Source organism: Tinamus guttatus, unplaced genomic scaffold (assembly GCF_059628265.1).
Source record: "Tinamus guttatus ecotype Peru unplaced genomic scaffold, ASM5962826v1 Tinamus_guttatus_pri_ptg000125l, whole genome shotgun sequence".
NCBI lineage: Eukaryota > Metazoa > Chordata > Aves > Tinamiformes > Tinamidae > Tinamus > Tinamus guttatus.
Window position 1 is genome coordinate 1,199,785 of NW_028288659.1, and position 21,505 is coordinate 1,221,289.

General features: G+C 39.3%; 1 protein-coding gene across 1 annotated transcript in view; it reads left to right on the plus strand.

The window, feature by feature from the left end:
- IPO8 (importin 8) overlaps nt 1–21,152 on the plus strand; it is a 43,116-nt gene extending 21,964 nt beyond the window's left edge. The window contains exons 13-25 of the mRNA XM_088521559.1: nt 2,134–2,223; nt 2,915–3,080; nt 3,580–3,740; nt 4,152–4,277; nt 5,517–5,583; nt 6,282–6,407; nt 6,888–6,985; nt 8,029–8,124; nt 8,867–9,087; nt 16,346–16,551; nt 17,934–18,167; nt 18,864–18,980; nt 19,669–21,152. Coding sequence (XP_088377685.1) covers nt 2,134–2,223; nt 2,915–3,080; nt 3,580–3,740; nt 4,152–4,277; nt 5,517–5,583; nt 6,282–6,407; nt 6,888–6,985; nt 8,029–8,124; nt 8,867–9,087; nt 16,346–16,551; nt 17,934–18,167; nt 18,864–18,980; nt 19,669–19,763 — 1,803 coding nt within the window. The 3' untranslated portion in view covers nt 19,764–21,152. The remainder of the gene's footprint in view (nt 1–2,133; nt 2,224–2,914; nt 3,081–3,579; nt 3,741–4,151; nt 4,278–5,516; nt 5,584–6,281; nt 6,408–6,887; nt 6,986–8,028; nt 8,125–8,866; nt 9,088–16,345; nt 16,552–17,933; nt 18,168–18,863; nt 18,981–19,668) is intronic.
- The last annotated feature ends 353 nt before the right edge of the window (nt 21,153–21,505 follow it).

Here is a 21,505-nt window from a genome sequence, read left to right on the forward strand (position 1 = left end):
TTGTTATCAGGTGTAATTCCCTTCCACTCCCTCCCCCCCACAAAAGGTAGCTTATAAAGTATTCTTAGCCCTTTGTTGCGTTTGTGAAATCTGTAGAGAGACTGCACTGTATAGTAAGAACTTGACAGTTGGTTTCCTTAACACTATTAACATTTATTTATTTATTATCTTCCCATTTTTCTTCCAAGTTTCTCCAAAACTCCTCTTCTTTTTGCTATGGAACAGTCCCTTGGTCCTCTTCTGCTTTACTAGGAAAGTGGAAGGGTGTTAAGAAAACAAACATGTATTCTGTCAGTGACATTGCTTATGATTTTTTAGCAAAAAACCCAACAGCTTACACTGTTGTGGGCTGCTTCTTCGGTTCAAGGAAAATGTTTGCTTAACACATTGCAGGAATGTTTTGTCTAGTTTTCAGCCTTCTTGCTGCACAATATGTGGCTCTAAGTCTCATTGTGTCAGCCAGTTGAGAGTTTTGTAAATAAAAGTGGAAGGAGCAGACAGCTTCTGTCCTTCCTCCATTCTTTCTATCACTGTATCTTCACAGTGTTGCGTATTTTTCTGTTTTGTGTGCTTGAGAATGCATTTAATCCATGCTTGTGCGGTGGAAGATGCTTTTTACCGTTTCCCTTATGCTTTTGTACAGTGTGGAGTCCAAGGTGTGCTCTCTCTCCATGTCAAAAGTAATGCTGAAAAGCTGACACTTTTAGAATGACAAGCCTTGTGCTGAAGGCTTCCTTTTGGAAATACACACAAAAAATATTTTATGTGAGTTTTCTTCCTGTACAAAATGTGTCAGCTAGGATTCATAGAAAGTATGACCAGCATTTAGCTTTTTACCAATGTACCTGCCCATCAGCTGATGTGAAATCCTGGAATATCTTTTGCAAATGTTTGTAGATTGCATTGGAATGTAAATGCCCTCCCTCTTGTTGGGGTGTGACAGTGAAGAGGAAGACATTGTTGTGAGGAGCCTTTCATGTTGAAAGGGGGTTTTTAAACCCATTTATTGCTGCCCTGAGGAAAAAGGGAGATTTATTCCAGAATACTGCAACTATTTGAAATTTGCAGCCTTGAAACATGAGGTTATAATACGCTTCATAGAAAAGCAGTCATTCCCAAACACTCCCTCTCTCTACTCTGAGTTTCCTGTTGATTTGTCAGACAGAAAAATTCTGTGATCTGTTTCTGCATAAAATATATGAGTTGCAAGTGTCTTCTGACTTGACGAGTTGAGTGAGATAGAGATTGTAACTAGCCTGTGCACACTGTGACTCTGATTTAGCCACCTGCATCTCCATAGACGCTTCAGTTTAATGCATGCAAATCTTTAACCTGTGTGCAGAACAGAATGTTCTTTTGGCTTCTCTGTACTGTTTTTTTTTCTCCCCAGTTTTTTTCATCTGCCTCCTTGAAGGCTTGGAAATGCATGTGTGAAAAATTGATGTATGGATTAGTGAAGCACAAGTGTGATCACTTAAGATATATTTTGTATTGTATGTGTCCTTTCACCCTCTTCCTATCTTAGCTGTTTACACAGTGCCCAGCATACATCCTTCCTCATATATGGGAGCTGTAGATGCTAGAAAAGTCCCAAGTCTCTATGCTGGTGGTCCTGGCTTTCTGTGAACTCTTGGGATTTGGCAAGTTTGGAATAATGAGGAATAGTTTTCACTGAATATCCTTCTCCAGCCAAGGAGGTTTCTGTCACAAGGGGATTAACTTAGCTGACCGTTTAGTATGGTCTATTTATCTTCAGCTATGTATGCACTTCTTTGTAGGAGGACACGGAACACTAGACTCGATCCTCAGTCATTTTTAAGAGCAAAAAATCTTCTGGAATCAGTTGCGTTACAAAAAATATATATTTTCCAGGTACAATGTTATAAACAGTAATATAGATTTCAATGTTATATATACAGGTTCTTCACTTGTCTGGCTTTTGATTTCCTATCCTTACAATGTTTTTTCCACTCAGAGTATGAGGTGTAGAGCTCTTCTTAAGGCAGAGAATACCTTTAGTAGGTTTACAAGCCACTGTATTTTCCAATAACAAGTTGGTTAAAATAGATCAGCGGCTTAAATGGAGTATGTAAGATGAACAGTCTCCAAAATTGTTTTTATTTACATCAACAGAAGAGTGTATTCAAGGATCAGATGGAGCTGATGTTACAGAATCATGTATTTCCGTTGTTCATGTCTAACCTGGGGTACCTCAGAGCTAGAGTAAGTTCACAAAGCACATCGATTTCAGTATTTACCGGGATTCTTTCTGTTGTAGTTTTTCTTTCTGAACGTTACTAAAATACATAAAACAATCCAAATACATAGTATACTTTCAAACAACTAGCTTGGACAATAATCTTTCAGTGTTTTGATTTTAAAAATGAATTTTCAGTTAAAGGAGTTAAAAGAAAATCTGTGTTGTGTCGTTGTTCACTTTGATCAGACTGGACGATTTGAGCAGTGGTGGTTTGGTGACCTATAAAGGCCTCTTTATGCATGTTTTTCATTAATATCTCCCAATAGCTTGAGCTATTGACAGTTGTGAAAAACGGGTAGGGTTTTTACAGAGTTTACCAGCTTTAAAGAGTCTACCAGCTAAAGTGTTGCTTGGGCAAAATTCCTGAATGTCCATATCAGCCCATAACACTAAGCTGTTAATTTTCTTAAATTTCCTTTCAAATTTTCTCTAGAAGGACTGAAACTGTGAATATCAATTATGCATACTGAATATATTGGAATTTGGGGAAGGAAAAGAAAGAATGGCTTGAATGCAGAAACTGTATTACTTGATGTTGCATGCGTATACCATAATTTAGAATGCAAAAAACGTATGTGAGCAGCGATGGTTAGCATCATTTTAAAATTAGCTTAAAAATGCAGCCCCTAACTTGCTTTTCTTTCTGCCATGCAGTCCTGCTGGGTTCTTCATTCATTCAGTGCTTTGAAATTCCACAATGAGCTAAACTTAAGAAATGCAGTAGAGCTGGCAAAGAAGAGCCTGATTGAAGATAAGGAAATGCCTGTCAAAGTAGAAGCTGCAATAGCTCTTCAAACATTAATAAGCAACCAGGAGCAAGGTAAGATCAAGTGATTCATTGATTATATGTACTGATTTCTTTTTCTTTCTTTTTTCTTTTCTGTGTTGTAGTTGCTATCATTTGGTGCAGATATATTTAAACATTTCTATCACTTAAAGACATAGTTTTCTGACTATTTTGTCATGTTTAGTCAGCTTCACTTGCCTTTGCTACTGTGTTCATCTCAGAATTTGCTGGATCTCTTTTGCTGCTCTGTTCATCTCAGAATTCTGACTTCAGTATATTTTATTTTACAGAGTAAATAATAATCTGTTTTTGTTTTTCACTGTTGGATGTGGTGAAGGTACAATTTATATAGCTACTTTGTTAGTCTACTAGCTGTGGGCTGCAAAAGTGCCTTGGATAATTGCTTTTTTTGTGCGTTAATTTTGATTAGATGATTTTATTCAAGAATAGTCAGGCACCTGGTAATTTAGAGGTACTGTATCTTTGCCCTTTATGAATAGTTCATCTCACCTCATTTGGATTGTCATTTCAGCCAAAGAGTATGTGAAGCCGTATGTAAGGCCAGTTATGCAAGAGCTCTTGCACATCGTTAGAGAAACGGAAAATGATGATCTTACTAATGTAATTCAGAAGATGATCTGTGAGTACAGTCAGGAGGTAGCTACCATCGCTGTTGACATGACACAACACCTGGTAAGAGACAATAGTAGAGTAGCACATCAATCATAAGCACATGACTGGCTTGGTAAACATTTTTGATTTTTTTTTTTTGAAATTCCCATTGTTTCAAGAGAATCTTATAAAGATTTCATACATAGTGTTCATTATATATATATATTTGCAATATAAAGCATCTTTAAAACCTATAGGTTTTTCAGAGATACTGCGTCATTGATTTTAACGAGCCAAACTGATTATTTAACATTATGAGTGACTTAACGGAGCCAGACTTCTGCTTTCAAAAGTAAAGATCATACTTTCCAGCACTGACAGTTGTTACAGATAAGACGTTACTGCTTTTTCATTTGCTGTCTTGGTTTTGCCTGATAAATTAGAAGAGTAGGTTGGCTCCTGAATGTCAAGTTGGTTGCTTTTCTTTCATAGGCTGAAATATTTGGTAAAGTACTTCAGAGTGAGGAATATGAAGAAGTAGAGGACAAAACAGTTATGGCCATGGGCATCTTGCACACAATTGACACTATCTTGACAGTTGTGGAAGACCACAAGGAGGTGAGATTTTTTTATACATGTTTCGTCCTGCTACTCTGTCTTCCTTTCATTCATGATAAAAGGCAAGTTCCTTGTATGTGTTTCATCCCTTGAACCGGCAAGAATATTTATGTACTGTAGGTAGGATGGTGAGTTAGTAAGAAACAATATCTGACAAATTTGAATTCTAAGCTCAGTTTGCGTTTGTGATTTCTGAACCTTCACCTTTGATGGAAATTTCTCTCCTGGGGGTAAAATCCGTGACCATGATTCTGGTAAACTTTTCATTGGACAATTGCAGCAGACTTTTAAATAAAATTTTAGAGAGGAACATTATTGTATTAGGGTAATTTTGGGTAATGGTGACTCATATTTTGCTGTTTCCCCAGCAGTTTCTGGGATAGAATTGGTAGCAGTGGATCTCCCAGTTGTGGTTCAATATAAATCACCTATTTCACCTGTTCAGAGAAGCTACTAGAGAAGGCACCCACCCTTTTTGACCCTTCGCTGCTTAAGAAAGCATTGAATTAGGATTGCTGCCTGGCTCCTAATGAGACTGATTCTTTCAGCCCGTACCACCGTGTTTGACGGAGGTAGTGAGGAATTTGGTGACTGACTAAGGAGTCAGAGTCAGTAACTTTGAGCTTAGCTGATATAAAATACTAAAGCTTGTTTTGCTTCCTTGATTTACAATGAGAAACTTTCATTGCAACTCTGAAATAAATCTTTTTATGAAGCTTATAATTTTAAGAATAGTTTGATTAAAATACAAATTATTTTCTCAACGCAGTTGTATTCTAATTTCTGCATGGACTCCCCTTGCTGAGCCTGCTCTGGGAAGCTCTCCATGGACCTAAGACGAAAACCTCTCTTCCTTCATTCCTTTTTTTACCCATCATTCTCCAAAGGTTTTGAATGGAGGTCTTGTCTCAAATGCTTTGAGTATAGTGTTATTGTTACCTTTGCCTTGTATCCAGGAAAGGCAGCAGGGAGTTTTCAATAGCATCTGTAGAATAAGAATTAACTAAGAAATATTAAAATGTTGTGACAATCTCTGAAGTAATACTGCTTATTGAATACTTGAGTACTTACTTTAGCAAGACCTTATTTCCTAATGCTTTTGTGATTACTACAGCATCATTTAGAGAGTGCTAGAGTTTTGCTTTGAGGAATTTCTCACTTAGACAGAGTTAATAAAATATATTGACCAAATTACTCTTTCTAGATTTTTTACTAAACTGCTTTATATTTTTATTTCAGATAACTCAACAGCTGGAGAGCATTTGTTTACAGATCATTGGCCTTGTTTTGCAGAAACACGTTATAGGTATCTTCTAGAACCAATTTTTAGAAAAATTTTAGACATCCTTGCACAGAAAATATATCATCTATTGCAAACTGTCCTGTTGTCTTGTCCAGAAAGAATTTCATGTCTGCTTTTTTTTTTTTTTTTCAATTTCTTTACAAGAAAAAAAAATAATTTTCAGTTATGATTTGTTTCTCCTGACTTCCTATTTCACACTAGTCAGGTCAGTTCTATCTACTGGAGGTCAGATCTAAAGTAGAAGATGCAGCTCTAATTATAATTTTGGCTAATTCTGTTAAAAGGACAAAGTCTACAATCAAATTGCTATTTTATGGTTATGCTCCACAATTATATTGCTGTTTTATCAGTTTCCTGTATTAAAGAGCTGCACACTTTGTGATAAGGCCTTTAGGAAAAAAAGTTGAGATAATACAAGTATTGTGCAAGAAATGTTTAAAAAGTAGCATCTTTAGTGTGGTGGTAATATAGTTTTCCATTTATAATAAAAAACAGTGTGTAACTTTGCAGTTATAGCCAACATAAGGCCTCTCTAAAATAATATTTTCCAATTTATATTAATTTTCTACATATTGATTTAGCTATGAAATGTTGGCTTCTGCTTGGTATATGACTGAGGCTTTGCATTTGAGATTCTATGGTGTTTGTGAGTAAAATTTCTCCTTTATAGTGCCCTACTTCAAATTGTTTCCCCTCTCCAGAGTTTTATGAAGAAATTCTCTCCTTGGCATACAGCTTGACGTGCCAGATGATTTCACCCCAAATGTGGCAGCTCTTAGGTGTTTTATATGAGGTTTTCCAGCAGGATTGCTTTGAATACTTTGCAGGTATGACTACTACTACTCTCTTGCTGTTTCACCAGTTGGGGAATTCATCTCCAAATCCCACCTTCTAAGGGTCACTTGCATCTAATGTTCTGGTTTGCAGTGATCATGCCCTGACCATCTGCTTAGTGTGGGAGTATAGCAAGAGCATATTTAGCTGGGAGAAGCTTGTTCAAATCTGTCAGTTTGCTCAGTTACTGTAGAAGGTCCTGAACTCAAAGAAAACTAGTATATACAAAGTTATTATAAAACTGCAAATTCACTAATTAAATGTAGGCCTATTCTGTTTCTTATTTTGAAAAAGCATCTTGCAGAGAGCACCTTAAAAAGAGTTTTGGTAGCACAGACTTGCAAAGGTTGAATTCCCAACCATGTCCAGGAATCTGAGCTAATGAATTATAGTATGGGACTAGGGCCTCATTGGCTAGCAGTTTTCAGGATTAGCTTATAATATTTTCTTTTTTTGTTCTCCTTCCTGCCCAGATATGATGCCTCTGTTGCATAATTATGTGACCATTGACACAGATACTTTACTGTCTAACCCAAAGAATTTAGAAATCATTTACACTATGTGTAAAAAGGTAAGTCTTCTGGTTGTTACTGCTATGCTTATTAGTGGTACTTAACAGTCATGCAGGATGATAGAGCGACCTGAATATACTGTCAGCTGGTGGCTGATCATATCAGAACAAAATGAAGTTTTGTCTCAACTGAATTTCAAGTAGACTGAGCACTTTCACACTTCAAGTGACATACTTTTATAGGAATTATATGCATAAACATTTGTGGAAGAAAGTGGCAGTGCTGTTGCAAATGTTGACTCTCTTCTCCAAGCAGCTAATTCAGTAAACAGAGGAATTCAGGAGGCCTGATTACCTTGGATTCTGTACCTCTAATTGCTCACTAAGGTGCAAACTCACCTCAAGTTCTTCCTACATTTATAATGTTTCTCTTCTATACTTTGCTCTCTCATGTGTAATAAAGTATGAGACCACACTACAACTTTTCTCTGATTTGGGAAGTTATGGAGTCTTCTGCATCTAGCTACCTGCTTAATTTTGAAAACTTTATGAGGATTTAATGTGTTTGAGAATTCTGCTCCTTTGTCAGGTTTGGTTGACATTGGCCATGGGGTTGAAATGAACAGAGAAGCAGCATTCAGTTTCACACATTGCACATGTACATGGAGTGATTGCATGCCTCTCGTTTTTAATCAGAAATTAGCCTAGAGAAGCACTTCTCTTTGCCAGACTGTTAATCTGCCAGTGTCTGTTAGAACTGAAGTCGCAAAATGAAAACAGAATGTAGTAAATATTAACCTTCTTTTTAGGTGACATTTCTTTAAAAATAAAAAAGGTGATAAAGGGCATTTAAAAGATACTAACATTTCTAAAGAGATATAGATATTTCTTCTGAATTTTTAAGTTCACCTTTAACCATCTCTTCTTGTTTGTGTGCTGTAGGGATGATTCCCTATCTTTTTAAATTCGTCCCAAAATATATTGTGGATGGATATATAGATGCCAGATAGAGTTTTCAGTATGTATGTATGGAGGTAAAGGAGCACTTTCTTTCAAAGCTGATTTTGATAAATACTGATAAACTGCTTTCATTTGGTTTATAGGTATTGACAGGAGATGCAGGAGAAGATGCAGAGTGTCATGCTGCCAAACTCCTGGAAGTGATTGTTCTTCAGTGCAAAGGACGGGGTATTGACCAGGTGATAATCATTAAGCAAGTTTTCTTTTTTGCTGGTTTGTAGTGATATAGATATCATTCCTGAGCAAAGCAGTTGAAATTAGAGAATTTGAGGGAGTGTAGAAATATGGAAAAAATGCAGCTAGAAAGATGTGAACCAAGAAGAGATTTTTTTTTTTTGAGATTAGTGGGTATGACTGGAATGCAAAGATATATTATGAAGTGCAGGCTTGTCTTTTCCTGCTTCCTTGTAAGAGGATTTTCCCTCTTATGCAAAGCAAACATTAAAACTGTTGTCTGTTGTTGTTGAGAAATCAATTGTACACATCAAATTACAGAGATTGTTTCTCCAAGAAATATGAGCTTGATCATTTTGAATATTTTGAATTCCCCAGTACACTTGGAAATGAATAACTTCCTATGTAGAGGGTGGTTAGATTGTGATTGCTGGGAGAACCATAATCACAGTTTTGTGGAGTTGCTTAGAACAGACTTTAGATGGTGTATTCTTTATTAAGGCTAAATTCAGCTCATATTCTAGAAAACAGTCTAAATTAACGTATCACATCTATAAGCATGAAATCCAAGGCTTAAAACATTGAAATGAATAGGAAATTAATAGAATGCGTTCTTAGAGTATGCCTGAACTTCATCTAACTCTAGTTAAGTGTATTTTATTTTTTTCTATAATTTAGCAGGATATATAATCTGAAAAAAGTCTTTTTTTTTTCTTGTTACCTTCTCCTTCACAATTATACCCCCAGTGTATCCCACTCTTCGTGGAGGCCGTTCTGGAACGGTTAACAAGAGGAGTTAAGACAAGTGAGCTTCGCACCATGTGTCTTCAGGTTGCCATAGCTGCACTTTACTACAATCCTGACCTACTTCTACACACCTTGGAGAACATCAGATTTCCACACAACCCTGAGCCCATCACTGCGCAGTTCATAAACCAGTGGATGAATGACACAGACTGTTTTCTTGGGCAAGTATTGTGGTTTTATTTTTCAAAGTCCGTGTTTTTGATTTATTTGTTCACTTCTGGCTTGTATTCCTAGTTATCCTGATGCAAGAGTTCTCATTTCTAGGTTAGTCTAAATACCAGTAACCTGCCCTAGCAAGGTCTAACTGCTGTGATGCAGCTAAAGATAACCCATGTGTATTGAGTTTTCCTTGTTTGTTGAGTTATACACTGAATTTCCTGTGCTGCAAGGAAGCACATGAGAGCACAATGCATACTGTACATTAGGATTCTTAGTTCTTTGTAATTTCTTTAGAAGTTAGAAATTTCTAAATTGACTAAATTTCTTGGTTCATTTTTTAGTTATGAACTAACTGCTTCTCCAAGAGATCATCCAGCATGAGAGTAGTATTCAGAGCTGACCAGCATGATTTCAGGGAAACGTTAACCTTTTTTTCTCAACTATTGTGTATACGTATTTTGTGTTTTGTATTTTCTGAAGTATTTTTAACTGCTCCGTTTAATGTTAAAAGTATTTTTCCCTCCGTGAAAAGCAAAACCCACGCTTTGGCTTTAATCTCTGCCAGTTGTTCATGTCAGTTTTTGCGTATTTATCCTTCTGCCATTGATGTATTGACTGCTTTGCACAGTCCTCAACACGAAGTGCTCTCAGCCCAACCCCGCATTTGTGCCTGCCCTGAATGAGCATGTGCTTAGGCAGCAACCGAACATTTGTACAGTGGAGGAAGGGGAGCGGGGCTGTCACGAGCTTGGCGCTGTGCGGGCCTGGGGGCCAGTTCTCAGCTGTTGGTGCTTGCCCCTCAGCTGGGATGACAGGCCTGGCTGGGAGAGCTGCCAAGCCACTTCCAGGCAGGGCAGAGAGTCAGGTGTAGCTGACTCCTTTTCCTGCTGTGAGCTACGGAGACATGACATCTGGCTGCAGATGTGTGCACATGCCTTCTCTGTGCAGAGTATGTGCCAACATAACTCGGTGAAGTGTCTGGTTTGGGAGTCATGCCATGCATGAGCACAGGGCCCAAAGAGGCAGCTCCTGACCCGAGGCTGCACACCTTAGCCTTTAGCTTGTCCTTGTCCGTCCTTTTCACTGCCGCAGTCCCATTTCTCTGAGTTCTGAACAAGTCAAACAGGCCCTCATGGGCCTCTTGTAAGGTGGTTTTGCCACTCCTCAGTCATTTTGATAGCTTTTTCTCTGTACCCCTTCTTATTCGAGTTGATCTTTCCTGAGCAGAATTACACACTGTCTTGGTAGAGCTGCATTAGTGCCTCTTGGTTTTAGGTTGTGTGGTACATGGTAGTATTACTTTGTTTCTTTAAAATTATAACGTATCAGTGACTCCCAGTTAATCAGTGACCAACTAGTAGACTTGGATTTTGCTCTCAGCGTGTCCTTTGTAATGTTTAAAAAATGTGTACCAAATGTACTGTGTAAAAGTGCATTTTCTTCCCTTCCCTCTGCTAAGTAAGTTAAGATAAAGGGAAAAGTAGTGTGCAGACTTGCAGTAGAAATTATCTTATTAGCAATAGGATCACTTGAAGGTAGAACAAAATTACTGCCTTGGTGTGTGTAGGCTCTGTGACAGGTCCCCATGCGTGTTTGAATTTGAAGGTATTACCATGACATTCTTTGTTTGAACTAAATGTACTAAAATTGTTAAAAAGCGGGAGGAAAAAATCCTGTCTCTCACTATAACATAAATGGACAGTTCATATTATCACCAGAATTTTTTTCCACTTCTATCTGCTGTGCATAGGAAATGTAGATCCTTATATCTTAACATAAATGCATCTGTTGTTATTTAGAAGGATGACCCTTAGTTCTTTTAAAGCATCAGTGCCTGAAAAGTGGCACCCTTACTTCTGCCTCTTCCACACTTTGTGGTACTATCACCATTAACTTTCAAAATATTTTTGCATCTAGTGACTTTAGAAACGGGCATGACTTTTTAGCATAAGGTTTTCTGTGTACAAATTTTGTGTGGCTAAAGCAAAGTTCTTGAGTTCAGGTCTTTGTGCTGTCACTTTTCTACTGAATGTGAATGCTTAAAGCATACAGGGACAATATGAAAGAACAAATTCCCTATAGGTGGTAAACTTGTCATTCCTTTTTAAAAGGATTCTGAAAATGAAAGAGATTGAAAGCCATAAAAAGTTCATCCTGGAACATTCACTGAGAAGCTAGTCAAATCCTGAGAGGAAAATTGTTGCAGACTTGAATAGACTTCAGCCTTACGTACTCCCATGAGCTGCAGCCTAACTTTCAGTTCTTTTTGTGTTGCTTTTGGAAAAAGCATCACTTTCTACAACTGCTGTTCAACTAAATCCTTCTTCGGAGCTGAGACAAAAGTTGACAAGTCTATGAAAAGGAAATGCAGTGATCAGCATGCCACATTTTGCTCAGACTGCCAGCTGAACGGTAGCCAAAGATTAAAATTTCTCTCTTTGATGTGCTGCTGCCAGCAGTGAAATAAATGTCTGTGATACTGCCCAAATCCAAACATCACTGCCCATTCAGAGCCATCTGCTCAGTGTGCAGCTTTGAGGTGCAGGGCTTTTGCCATAGTACTGCTTATCGGGAACTGTGATGTGATGTAACTGACTGTCTCCGGTTCCCTCAGAAGGAAAAGACTCCTTCTAGAAACCCATTTCATTTTAAAGTTGTCATGTGAACAGCAACCAAACAGCGTGAGGCCCAAATGAGCTGGAGGAGACCGAGCTGAAAAAGAAATCTGCCTTCCCAATAGCCTTTCTTGGGCCCTCTGCTGCAGAGCTCCTATTTGCATCGGTGCTAACAGGCACCCTGCTTTGAGCCATTGTTTGTCTCTCCAACCACCAGGCATGGCTGCCTTATTTTGAAGTTAGGTTTTTTTACAGAAAGAGATGGTTCTAAGCTGAAATTCAGGGCAGTTGACACAGTTGCAGGTCCTAGAGAAATTGGAGAAGAGCCAGGTAAATCCACCTCCAACTTTATGGAGTAGGCGAATCTTAATGCGATGTCTTTGTCAGCCATGCAGGCCACCTGTGACTTACCAGTAAGAGAAGCTCTTTAATATACTTTATCCATATGAATCTTGTGTCATTTTCTCCTTCTTCTACTTCTGTGAAGTCCTAGTATCCACAGCTCCTGTCCTGACAGAGGAACTGAGAGTTGACAGTCCTGTCTGTTGGTCTGAACGTTCTCATGTTGGAGCTAACAGGCATATTTCCATATTTCTTTAGCAGAACTTCTGCACGCATGAGATGTGGATAATGCATGTAATAATAATAAAGTCATTTCAGTAAGATAAGCATCTATTCTTCCATGTTTTTCAAAACATGGAAACTATTTAAAAATGTTTCGAAATTTGGAATGTTAGAAATAAACCAGGCAAGAACTACTCAGAACTCATGAAAAGACTGTGCAGAAATCCAGTGTGTCATCATGGACGTTACACATGTGCAGATGTTTCTGTATGTCCAAGCACACTGTACTTATCTCTAACTCTCCTTTCTACACTTATTTCAAATTGAATAAGGGCAAATAAGGGACTGGAAAGCCCCTCGTAAAGACATTTACTCCTCATTTTGCTTTCCACCTTTTCCTTGACAGTCTGAATTGTGGGCAGAACTTGTGCATGATTTATTCTATGTTAGAAATTATTCTGTGAAAACTAGGGCGAGAGGAAAACGTAAATTTTGTTTTGAACAAAAAAGAAGAAAGAAAAAAAACACTGAGTAAGAAGATTTACTTGATAGGAGTTTAAGTAGTTGGAAATCCTACCCTTCTTTGGAGTTGGGTATAAAATCCCAAACTTATACAAGAAAGCAAGACTGGTTCCAAGTTTGTAACTTGAAGGAAATGGCTAATTATTTGCAGTTTGTCTAGGAAGTGCACTGGTGTAATAGAAAGAAACTTGATCCTCACATAAACGGAGCACAGCTTACCAGTAAAGGCAAGGCTTAGTGATTTCCCTTTTGAAATACTTTCAACTCAGTTTCAAATACAAAAGATTCTTGGATCTTTTCCTCTGGTATTGAAACACGCGTATTAGGTCCAAAAGGTCCTGTGAACTATGAGGACCACACGCAGCCTGTTAGAAATGAGCTTGCCTGGTAGCTGTGCATTGCCTGGCCATATGAGCCTCAGCGTTTGCGTGTTCAGCACTGCAGGTTTAATGTGCCACTGAGGGATCAGGCAGAGTCCACGATTGCTGGGGAGGACTATGCCACGTTGCTGGCTGGGTGGGTAAGTAGGGATCCTGAAAGCCAAGCTCTGAAGGGAATTGTATTGAGGCTCCTTCATGCAGACAGAAGGGTGCTGAAATGGTGCTATTTGACAGCAGGGGAATGGAAGGATTGAAGGCATCATTTGCAATTACATAATTTTTTTTCTTTTGCTTGTTGTCCCTTTGCTGGTACATGATACAGCTGAACTGCTGCCAAGGTGGATGCTTGTCCTGCTGCTTGCCTGTGCTGACAGGTGGAAGAAACGAGTCTCCCCCTGGCTCAGGTTCACTGAAGATGGCTTGTGGCCTCGATTTCCGTGGTCCTGCTGGGCCTTCTGATAATGCACATACTCCAAAGGCGTGTCTGCATTCTTGCAACTTCTCTGTTTAGGTGCTTGAAAATGGAGCATGACAAATATGCTGTGTTTGTTGGCCATTTGAGCTGATTCCTAGTGATGACCCTTCCAACAGCGGTGCCCGAGTCTTCTGCTTTCATTTGCTATCCTTTAATATGAAGTTAAACCTCTAATTACTACCATTTCGTGACTATTTACCGTATTGCATTTAGGAATTGGCATTATATGCCTATAGGTTATTCAAATGTATTATAAAAGGTAGTGCCAAGTGACAGGAACTAGTCTCATGCTTCATTATACATTTGGGGCTTGAAGAAATTTCATGGCTTCCCAGTGTGAAAATTCAGGATGGGAATCTTATGCATGGATCACAGAGCTTTGGTAAGACTCACATAAAGCCGCTGGGCAGAGAGAGGAGGTAGAGCAAGTTCTTACAGTCCTTACAGTAGGGTGGGCTGCTCCAGAAATGTTATTTTCTGTTCATAGGTAGCATCACCTTTAGGTAGATTTTTTATCTTCCCAGGGTTGGCATGGGACAGGTGAGCAAATAGTTGATGCATTTCTGTTCAGGTGAGTTGTGGTGACTAAGGGCTTTTATTCCTTTGACTTAATTCATTTAAAATTAATTTCTTTTCACTCTGTAGCAAAGAGGAAAGCAGATACTATTTCCACAATTCAGTTTCCTTCATTTATATGTTCTCTTTCTTTGCCACTTTCTTTTAGAGGAAACGTTTTTGTATATTGTAGTTAGCAATGATGGAAGACCCTCTTGTAGGGCCCGCGTGTAGGTGGGTGTGTTTTCAATACATGTAATGGAGGGCAGCAGTCAAACCCAGCGTGACAAAGCATATCTTTTAATGCACGGGACATTGTTTTTCTTGGAAGGACTTCTGTGGCCACAACGCTATGCGTGGTCTTATATAATTTATTCTTACTGTCAGCTACTCTGAGAATGGAAACATTTCACTAAGCCCTAACAGGACTAACGAAGTAGGCAGCACAGTGAAATTTGTTCAGATCCTGAGCCTTGTTTAAGCACATGTGAAGTTCAGGAAGATGTAATATCTGATATCTTGAATATTATAGTTTAGCAAGCGTGTCTTATGGGATCTTGGGTAATGAAATTGTAAGTGTTTTAAAATTGCATTTCTATATTAATTTTTGGAACGATGGCTTAAGCTATCTAATCTCCTGTAAATTTGATTGCTGCTTCAGTTGTAAGAGTGTGGGCTCTCATGCACATCTTGATAGTTTCTTCTCTCCCCACTTGTCTCTTCTTCTTTCCATACCGACTCTACCACAGGTCGGGAGGATGGCCAGTGTCCACCAGTAGCAAACATTTAAAAATGCTGCGTGGGCTCCGCTGCTCCCGTGCTTACCTGCTCCTACCTTGCTGCAACTGTACTAGCAGTGCCATGGTAGGGCATAGATGCGACACTTGCTAAGATCCCCTGGTGCCTGCATGGGTACAGGGGGAGAAGAGCGTGCCTAGCAGGCAGCTCTGGAGCTTTGCTTCCCTTCTGCAGGGCCATTTTTGCCGGAACTGGTTCTTCTGCAGAGGAGTTGCACGGAAACTGTCAGTATCCGATCAAATAGTTCCAACAAAACAACCTCCTCTCAAGCCCTTGGTAGTAAAATACCACAGAGTTAGAGAAGAGTGAACACTGGTGTTTGCAGTAGCCTAAAGTAGGACCACAGACTATTTGTAAAAACAGAGTGTCTGTTAGCACATAACAATCACTCTGCTTGCTTCATGCAATTCTCTCCCTTCATCAGCCTATGCTTAGTTTGTTGGCTTTCCTGGGCTCTGCTCATTTGCAAGTTCCCTATTTGAGTTGCCCGTTATTCTTGGTGCTGTGAACGCTGTTCCCTGCTCTCACTGGCGTGAGCCAAGTGGCTCACAGTAGTGTCACAAACTGCATAATTCAGCCTGTTCTGATGGGCTGCTCACAAAGGTGTTTAAGTCCAGCACGGCCTGTGCTATCCCGTAACAGCACACTCCAGTTCCATGCATTCATCCTCCTTGTTACTCTATACTGATAGTCTTTTCTCTAATTTCAGTCCTTGCAACAGCATTCCTATGTAAGCCAAGGCAAATTAATTTTCCATCCTATTGAACAATGATGATCTATATTAAATGTTTAACTAAAGACAAAATACTTTACATATTCGTTAGTATTTATTTAGCATTACAAATTTGCATTTGGGAATTGCAATGTCCCAGGAATGTGGCCAACTTAAAAGGTATGTAATTGGTATCAGGTAGAATACTTTCCAGTGGGAAAATTGCATTTAGAACAACAGAAATAATGTATTTAGTAACTTAGAATATGGATTTAGGGCCGGTGGTCTCCACGACATTTTCTATGTCTTCTGCCATGGCAAGTACCAGGACTTTTAGCTGAAGTAGTGTTTAGCAGTGGAGCAACAATCCTTTTTTCTTCTACATTCTTCTTTACTGTGAAGGTGACAGAGCCCTGGAACTGGAGGCTGCCCAGAGAGCCTGTGGAGTCTCCTTCTCTGGAGATCTTCCAAACCCACCTGGATGCCACCCTGTGCCACGTGCTCTAGGTGTCCCTGCTGGAGCAGGGGGTTGGACTAGATGAGTTCTAGAGGTCCCTTCCAACCTCAACCATTCTGAGATTCTGGGATATCTATGCAGCAGAAATCTGTTTCCTGTCTAACAAATGTGTGTTCTTCTAGGCTGCATGACAGAAAGATGTGTATCATAGGACTGAGCATCCTAATGGAATTGCAGAATCGACCACCTGCAGTGGATGCTGTGGCTGCACAGATTGTCCCTTCCATCCTCCTCCTCTTCCTGGGCTTAAAACAAGTCTGTGCCTCACGAGAACTCACAGAACATGAGGATCATGCTAAAGATGAGAAACACGTTGCAGAAGATAATGGTAAAATCTCCCGTTTTCACATTGTGGATTTTGTCTGGATTTAATTTGAAGGGGATAAGAAATTGCAGTTCATTTCTAAGACTCATTAGTCTGCTGAAAATAGCTAGGCTTACTGGATGTTTGAAAGATCACCTTAGGAATTGATTCTTCCTCCCCAGATGCAATCAAAAGCTCTAGTTCAATGCAATAGCTAATACTGTGAAAGGAGAGCTTTGGTTTCAAAGTAACAATAAAACTTGCAAGTCCGCTATGCTGTTTTGTGAATGTGCTGCATTCATCAACACCCAGGGCTTTCTCACGTAGGTGGCACGAGTTTGCCACGACTGTACAGGCCATATTCTTCATTGCTGGAAAGAAACTGTGCCTGGTGGCCAACCATTTTAAAAACCTCTTTTAGTGAACTTGGAAAGAAATCCTTCCCTGTCCAGAAGGCAAGGGGCACACGGTGATTAGAAAACTGGGGTTTCAGCAACTGAAGGTTCCTTGCGTAGATTCATGTTCCTCTTATTGCTGTGGCTGACAGGCAAAACGTGGTCCAAAGAATAGGTGGGAGTAGGAGATGGGGGGAGTACATTTTAGACAGCTTTGCAGGCAGGTGCTTTTGAATCTATTTGACCTGCAGCAAGAAATAGATGGTTTGAGCTCTGAAAACTAGGTTGGGTTTAAGCAGATAATATAATCCATTAACATTTCACACATGGTTGTTCTGTAAGGGAATTACTGAATTCTTCTCAATGCATAGGAATACGGTATGAAACTGCACAGTAATTTTCAAATCTGTGTGCTGTGGTTCAGTCCCTCTGCTTGTTGCAGATATGGTCATCTTCTGTCCATCATGTTTACACTGAAAGAACTCAAAGTTTGGGATTGAGGGAAATGAGAAATAGCAATTTTCGTAATTGCATGATGGAGTTGTTTTTAAACAGGATATAAAGTAAAGCTAATAAAGGAACATGCTGCCTACACAGGCAGGACATTTGGCATCCATTTAGTGTTCTCTTTAGTTTTTGTCAATTTGTAAAGTATGTGCAAGTCCTTACTTGTTCATCATTCAAAAAGCACGGTGATGGGATACTACTGTAGACAAATTTGTTCAAAATTTCAGGATTCTGTGACTGTGCAATGACTGTGCACACATGATAAAAAGAAAGAGGCAGTTTCACCTTCCCCCTGTTCTTGCTAGAAACAGAAGTGTGGCTGATCTGGAACACAGGGAATGTTTTAACAGCGTCATTCCTTCAGTTCTCCTGAGGGCGAGGGGTATTAACAGAGGGTCTCTTTTTTCAATCAAGAATATACATTCATTCATTGTTCGTTCATCAGTCGTTGTTTCTTAATAATTTTTAAACTGTATTTTACAACATACGTTGATACTTTTGCAGAAGAAATAGCAAGTGATGAGGAGGATACAAATGAAGTGAGCCAGGCGATGCAAGAGAACCATGGTGGAGGCAGCGGTGATGGTGGTGGTGGAGAGGAAGAGGACGATGATGATGATGACGACGACGACTGGGATGAAGATGCTTTGGAAGAGACTGCTCTTGAAGGGTTCAGCACACCTCTTGATCTTGAAAATGGTGTTGATGAATATCAATTTTTTGCACAAGCACTTTTAGGTAGGTGTCTGCTAGTTGGCAGAATGCTGCAAGTTTGAAGATGCCTGTGGTCATCGTTTTTGAAAACCTTTTTCCGTGTTATGAGTAATAATTTAGATTGTTGAAACTGAAAAATGTGATTTTATGTTCTAATGCTAGTCGTAAAATTGTTTGGCTAACAAGTACCACAAAAAGCAGACAGCAGGTAGAACCTGAGACTAATTCTCTTTATGTTCTTTTTCTGAAGTTTTCAACCACAGCCTAAATAAGTGGGTCTCAGTCACTAGAGATAATCCTATATAGAGAAACATTTGTCACTGTTTAAATGTTAAAATCATAATGGAAAAGTATTTTCTTCTTCTCCAAAGCAGTTGACAAACAATGCTGCTTTTATTTTTGATGTGGATCTTACATTAAAAGATTAACTTCATCATTGTCCTTGAATAATGGCCGCGTTGTTAATTCTCTATATCAGGAAGCAGAGCATGTAATTAAGTTCCATGAAATGAATCGCTTCTGTTACAGAGGGATTCTGTTCTAACAAAGAGATGGGGATTTTGTTTTGTTTTGGTATCTTGTGCGTGTTTTTTTTTTTTTTTTCCAGTACATGTTTTGTTTTTAAACCAGCTAAGGATTCTGTGTGTTTTACTTTGTTCTTGTGAAATGGACTTGCCATGTAAGCTGGTTGTCACTTGTCCTGCATTCCTGTCCTGACAGCGGTGCAGAGGCGAGATGCCGGCTGGTACCATTCGCTGACAGCCCCGCTGAGCGAGGATCAGAAGAAACAGCTCCAGGAGATTTACACATTAGCAGAACACCGGCGGAGTGCTGCAGGTGAGTCACTTCTCCTGGGCCACTCTGTGTGTTTCAGGGGTGTTGCAACTGCATCTAATGAGTCGTCGTGCTAATTAATGTGAGTCACACGCAGTCCTGAGAAGTGTGAGTAGGAAATTGTACCCCTATTATCCCTTGCCTGGAAGTGTGTGTTTCCCAGAGAGATTTCTGTTGCCTCTAGTTATTTGGCTCCTCCATGACATATGCTGCTGCTTGAACAGAGTCCAAGCTAGTTTTGCACAATCTGACATTTGAAATGAAGAGCAAATGAAGGCAATACCTATCTGTCAACTAGATATTTAATGAAGATTACTATAGATAATTGTGCATTGTGTGTCTAACAGCTTGGTAACTTTCAACTGCTAACGTTGACTTCACAGTCGGTGCAAGGTTTTGGAAGTTTAAAAAGCTCGCATCATTGAATATAACTTCTAGCTTAATCAAGCAGCATGCAGAATAGTGTCACATACAATTATTTTGTAATGGATGAATTTCTCAGCTCTGCTCTAGAGATGCATGTGTTTATGCATTTAAAGAAAATCTGAGTATAATTTATTGCTGTCAGTGCACTTAGGGGGAATCAAATTTTGATTCGACAGCTTTCCATTCTTAGCTGAACTGTGTTCTCTCTGGTAAAAGTGTTCTCTACAGACTGTTTTTCATATCTGTTCCCTTCTTTGAATTTTAGAGACTAAGACAATAGAACAACAAAGCGGCTACACATTTGACAACAAAGGACTGATCACAGCATTTAACTTTGGAAATAATCCCGGTGGCAACTGAAGGAGAAACCGCAAAGGTCAATGCGAAGGGTTTCATCGTTACATTTTATTAAAATCATCATGACCTCTGAGTGATAGGGAAGGGTAATTTAATGCTGTGGAAGGTTTCTGGGAATATAGCAGTGTGCTTCCCTCACCGGAATGCTCTTTCTAACCAGCTACTGTAATGTACAAATTCTTGTGCTGTTTTTATAATTTGATGGACTGAAAAGGAAACATTTGTCCTCAAGGAACCTGAATGACTGGGAGGGGGCCAGATTGCATCTAATTGAGTTGCACTTCTCAGGTTTTTGCAGTGCAGAATTGATAGATTCATATGGATAACAGTGCCTTCTGTTGTATGTGGATTGCCTGAACAAATGAATTTTGGAGTGCATTATAATTTTTTAAGTGTAAGGGTATTTCTAGATACACTGTAAGCCTTGGGTCCATGTTTTCCTGTAATCTGCCTTTTACTACATAATTTAATTTTTTATTGGTTGTACACACATTGCTGGGTTCAGAGTGTTATCTCATCCTCTCTATTCGGTGCAGACTGGTCGTGTAGAGGGAAGCACCTGTAGTAGCTGTAAAGTGTACACTGGCACTGTGAAAGTGTCTTAACAAAATGCAGATTTTCCCTTGATATGATGGTTTTAATTTATTTCTCCTAGCCATGGAATCAACTCACTTGAGTTACAATGGCACACATGGCCTGGCAGGTTGATGGCCTGAGTCTACACCGATGTTTCCTCCTGCCTGCAGAAGTGGTGTGGCCTTTGCATGTAGACGTCCTACATGGCAATGGTTTATCTCTGCTATTTTTACTGAATATTGGATTTTATTTGGGCTCCTGTAAACTTTTTTGCTTTTATTTGCTCATTACCATTCCAGTGGTAGTGCGAACAATGTAGTACAGAATATTTACAGTATTTTATTTATCTTGGTGGAAGAAAAAACAGCTCCAGAGCTTTTTTTCTTCTTACTCTTATACTTCTGTGATTGAATTTCTGCTCTGCATTCCATTTGGCTCTTTGTCCCATGCTGTAATTTAATTATCTGGCAGATTTTTTTTTTCTAAATCTCGAGGGCTGGTTTCTCATGAATTCAAGTTACTGGACCTTTGTGAATATGTTCATGTAGTGAGAAACTTAGCACATGAGAAATTTAATTTGGATAGGTGCCCCTTTGCTAGATCTACTGGGATCTCAGTGATGTAGACTAAGTAAATAAGAGTGCATCAGAAAGTGCAAGCACCTTGAAGCTTGAATTGTAGACTTTTTAATCCAGATTTTGTGTCTATCTGTTACTTTCTCTGTGATTTAGATACTTTTACCAAGCAATGTTAACCACATGTGGATAAGTATTTCTTTGGAGCAGCGCCTCAACTGAAAAGTCAAAGCCCTGCCTTTTCCTCCATCAAATTTTCAACTACTGCAAGGAATTGCTAATTGCTGGGCCACTTCTGCATTGAAGCTCTCATTTTTAATGTACATATTGGAGTAATAGTGTTTCAGTCTGATTAATCTGAAGCTCTCCAGTCCCTGGCTTCAGGGCAAGGCCACAGCATCTCTCTCTTTGCCCCGTGTCCTGGGACCCTCCTTACAGAGCAGAAGGTTCCTCCCTGCCTGCAACAACCTGGAGTCTTTGGATCAGACTCTCTCATTGCTCTTCTCTGCTGCTCCCTTTTTTTTTTTTTTTTTTTTTTCCCCCCACGGTAGCTGCAAATGGGCCTGGTTCGTGTAGCTTTCTCCTTGATGATAT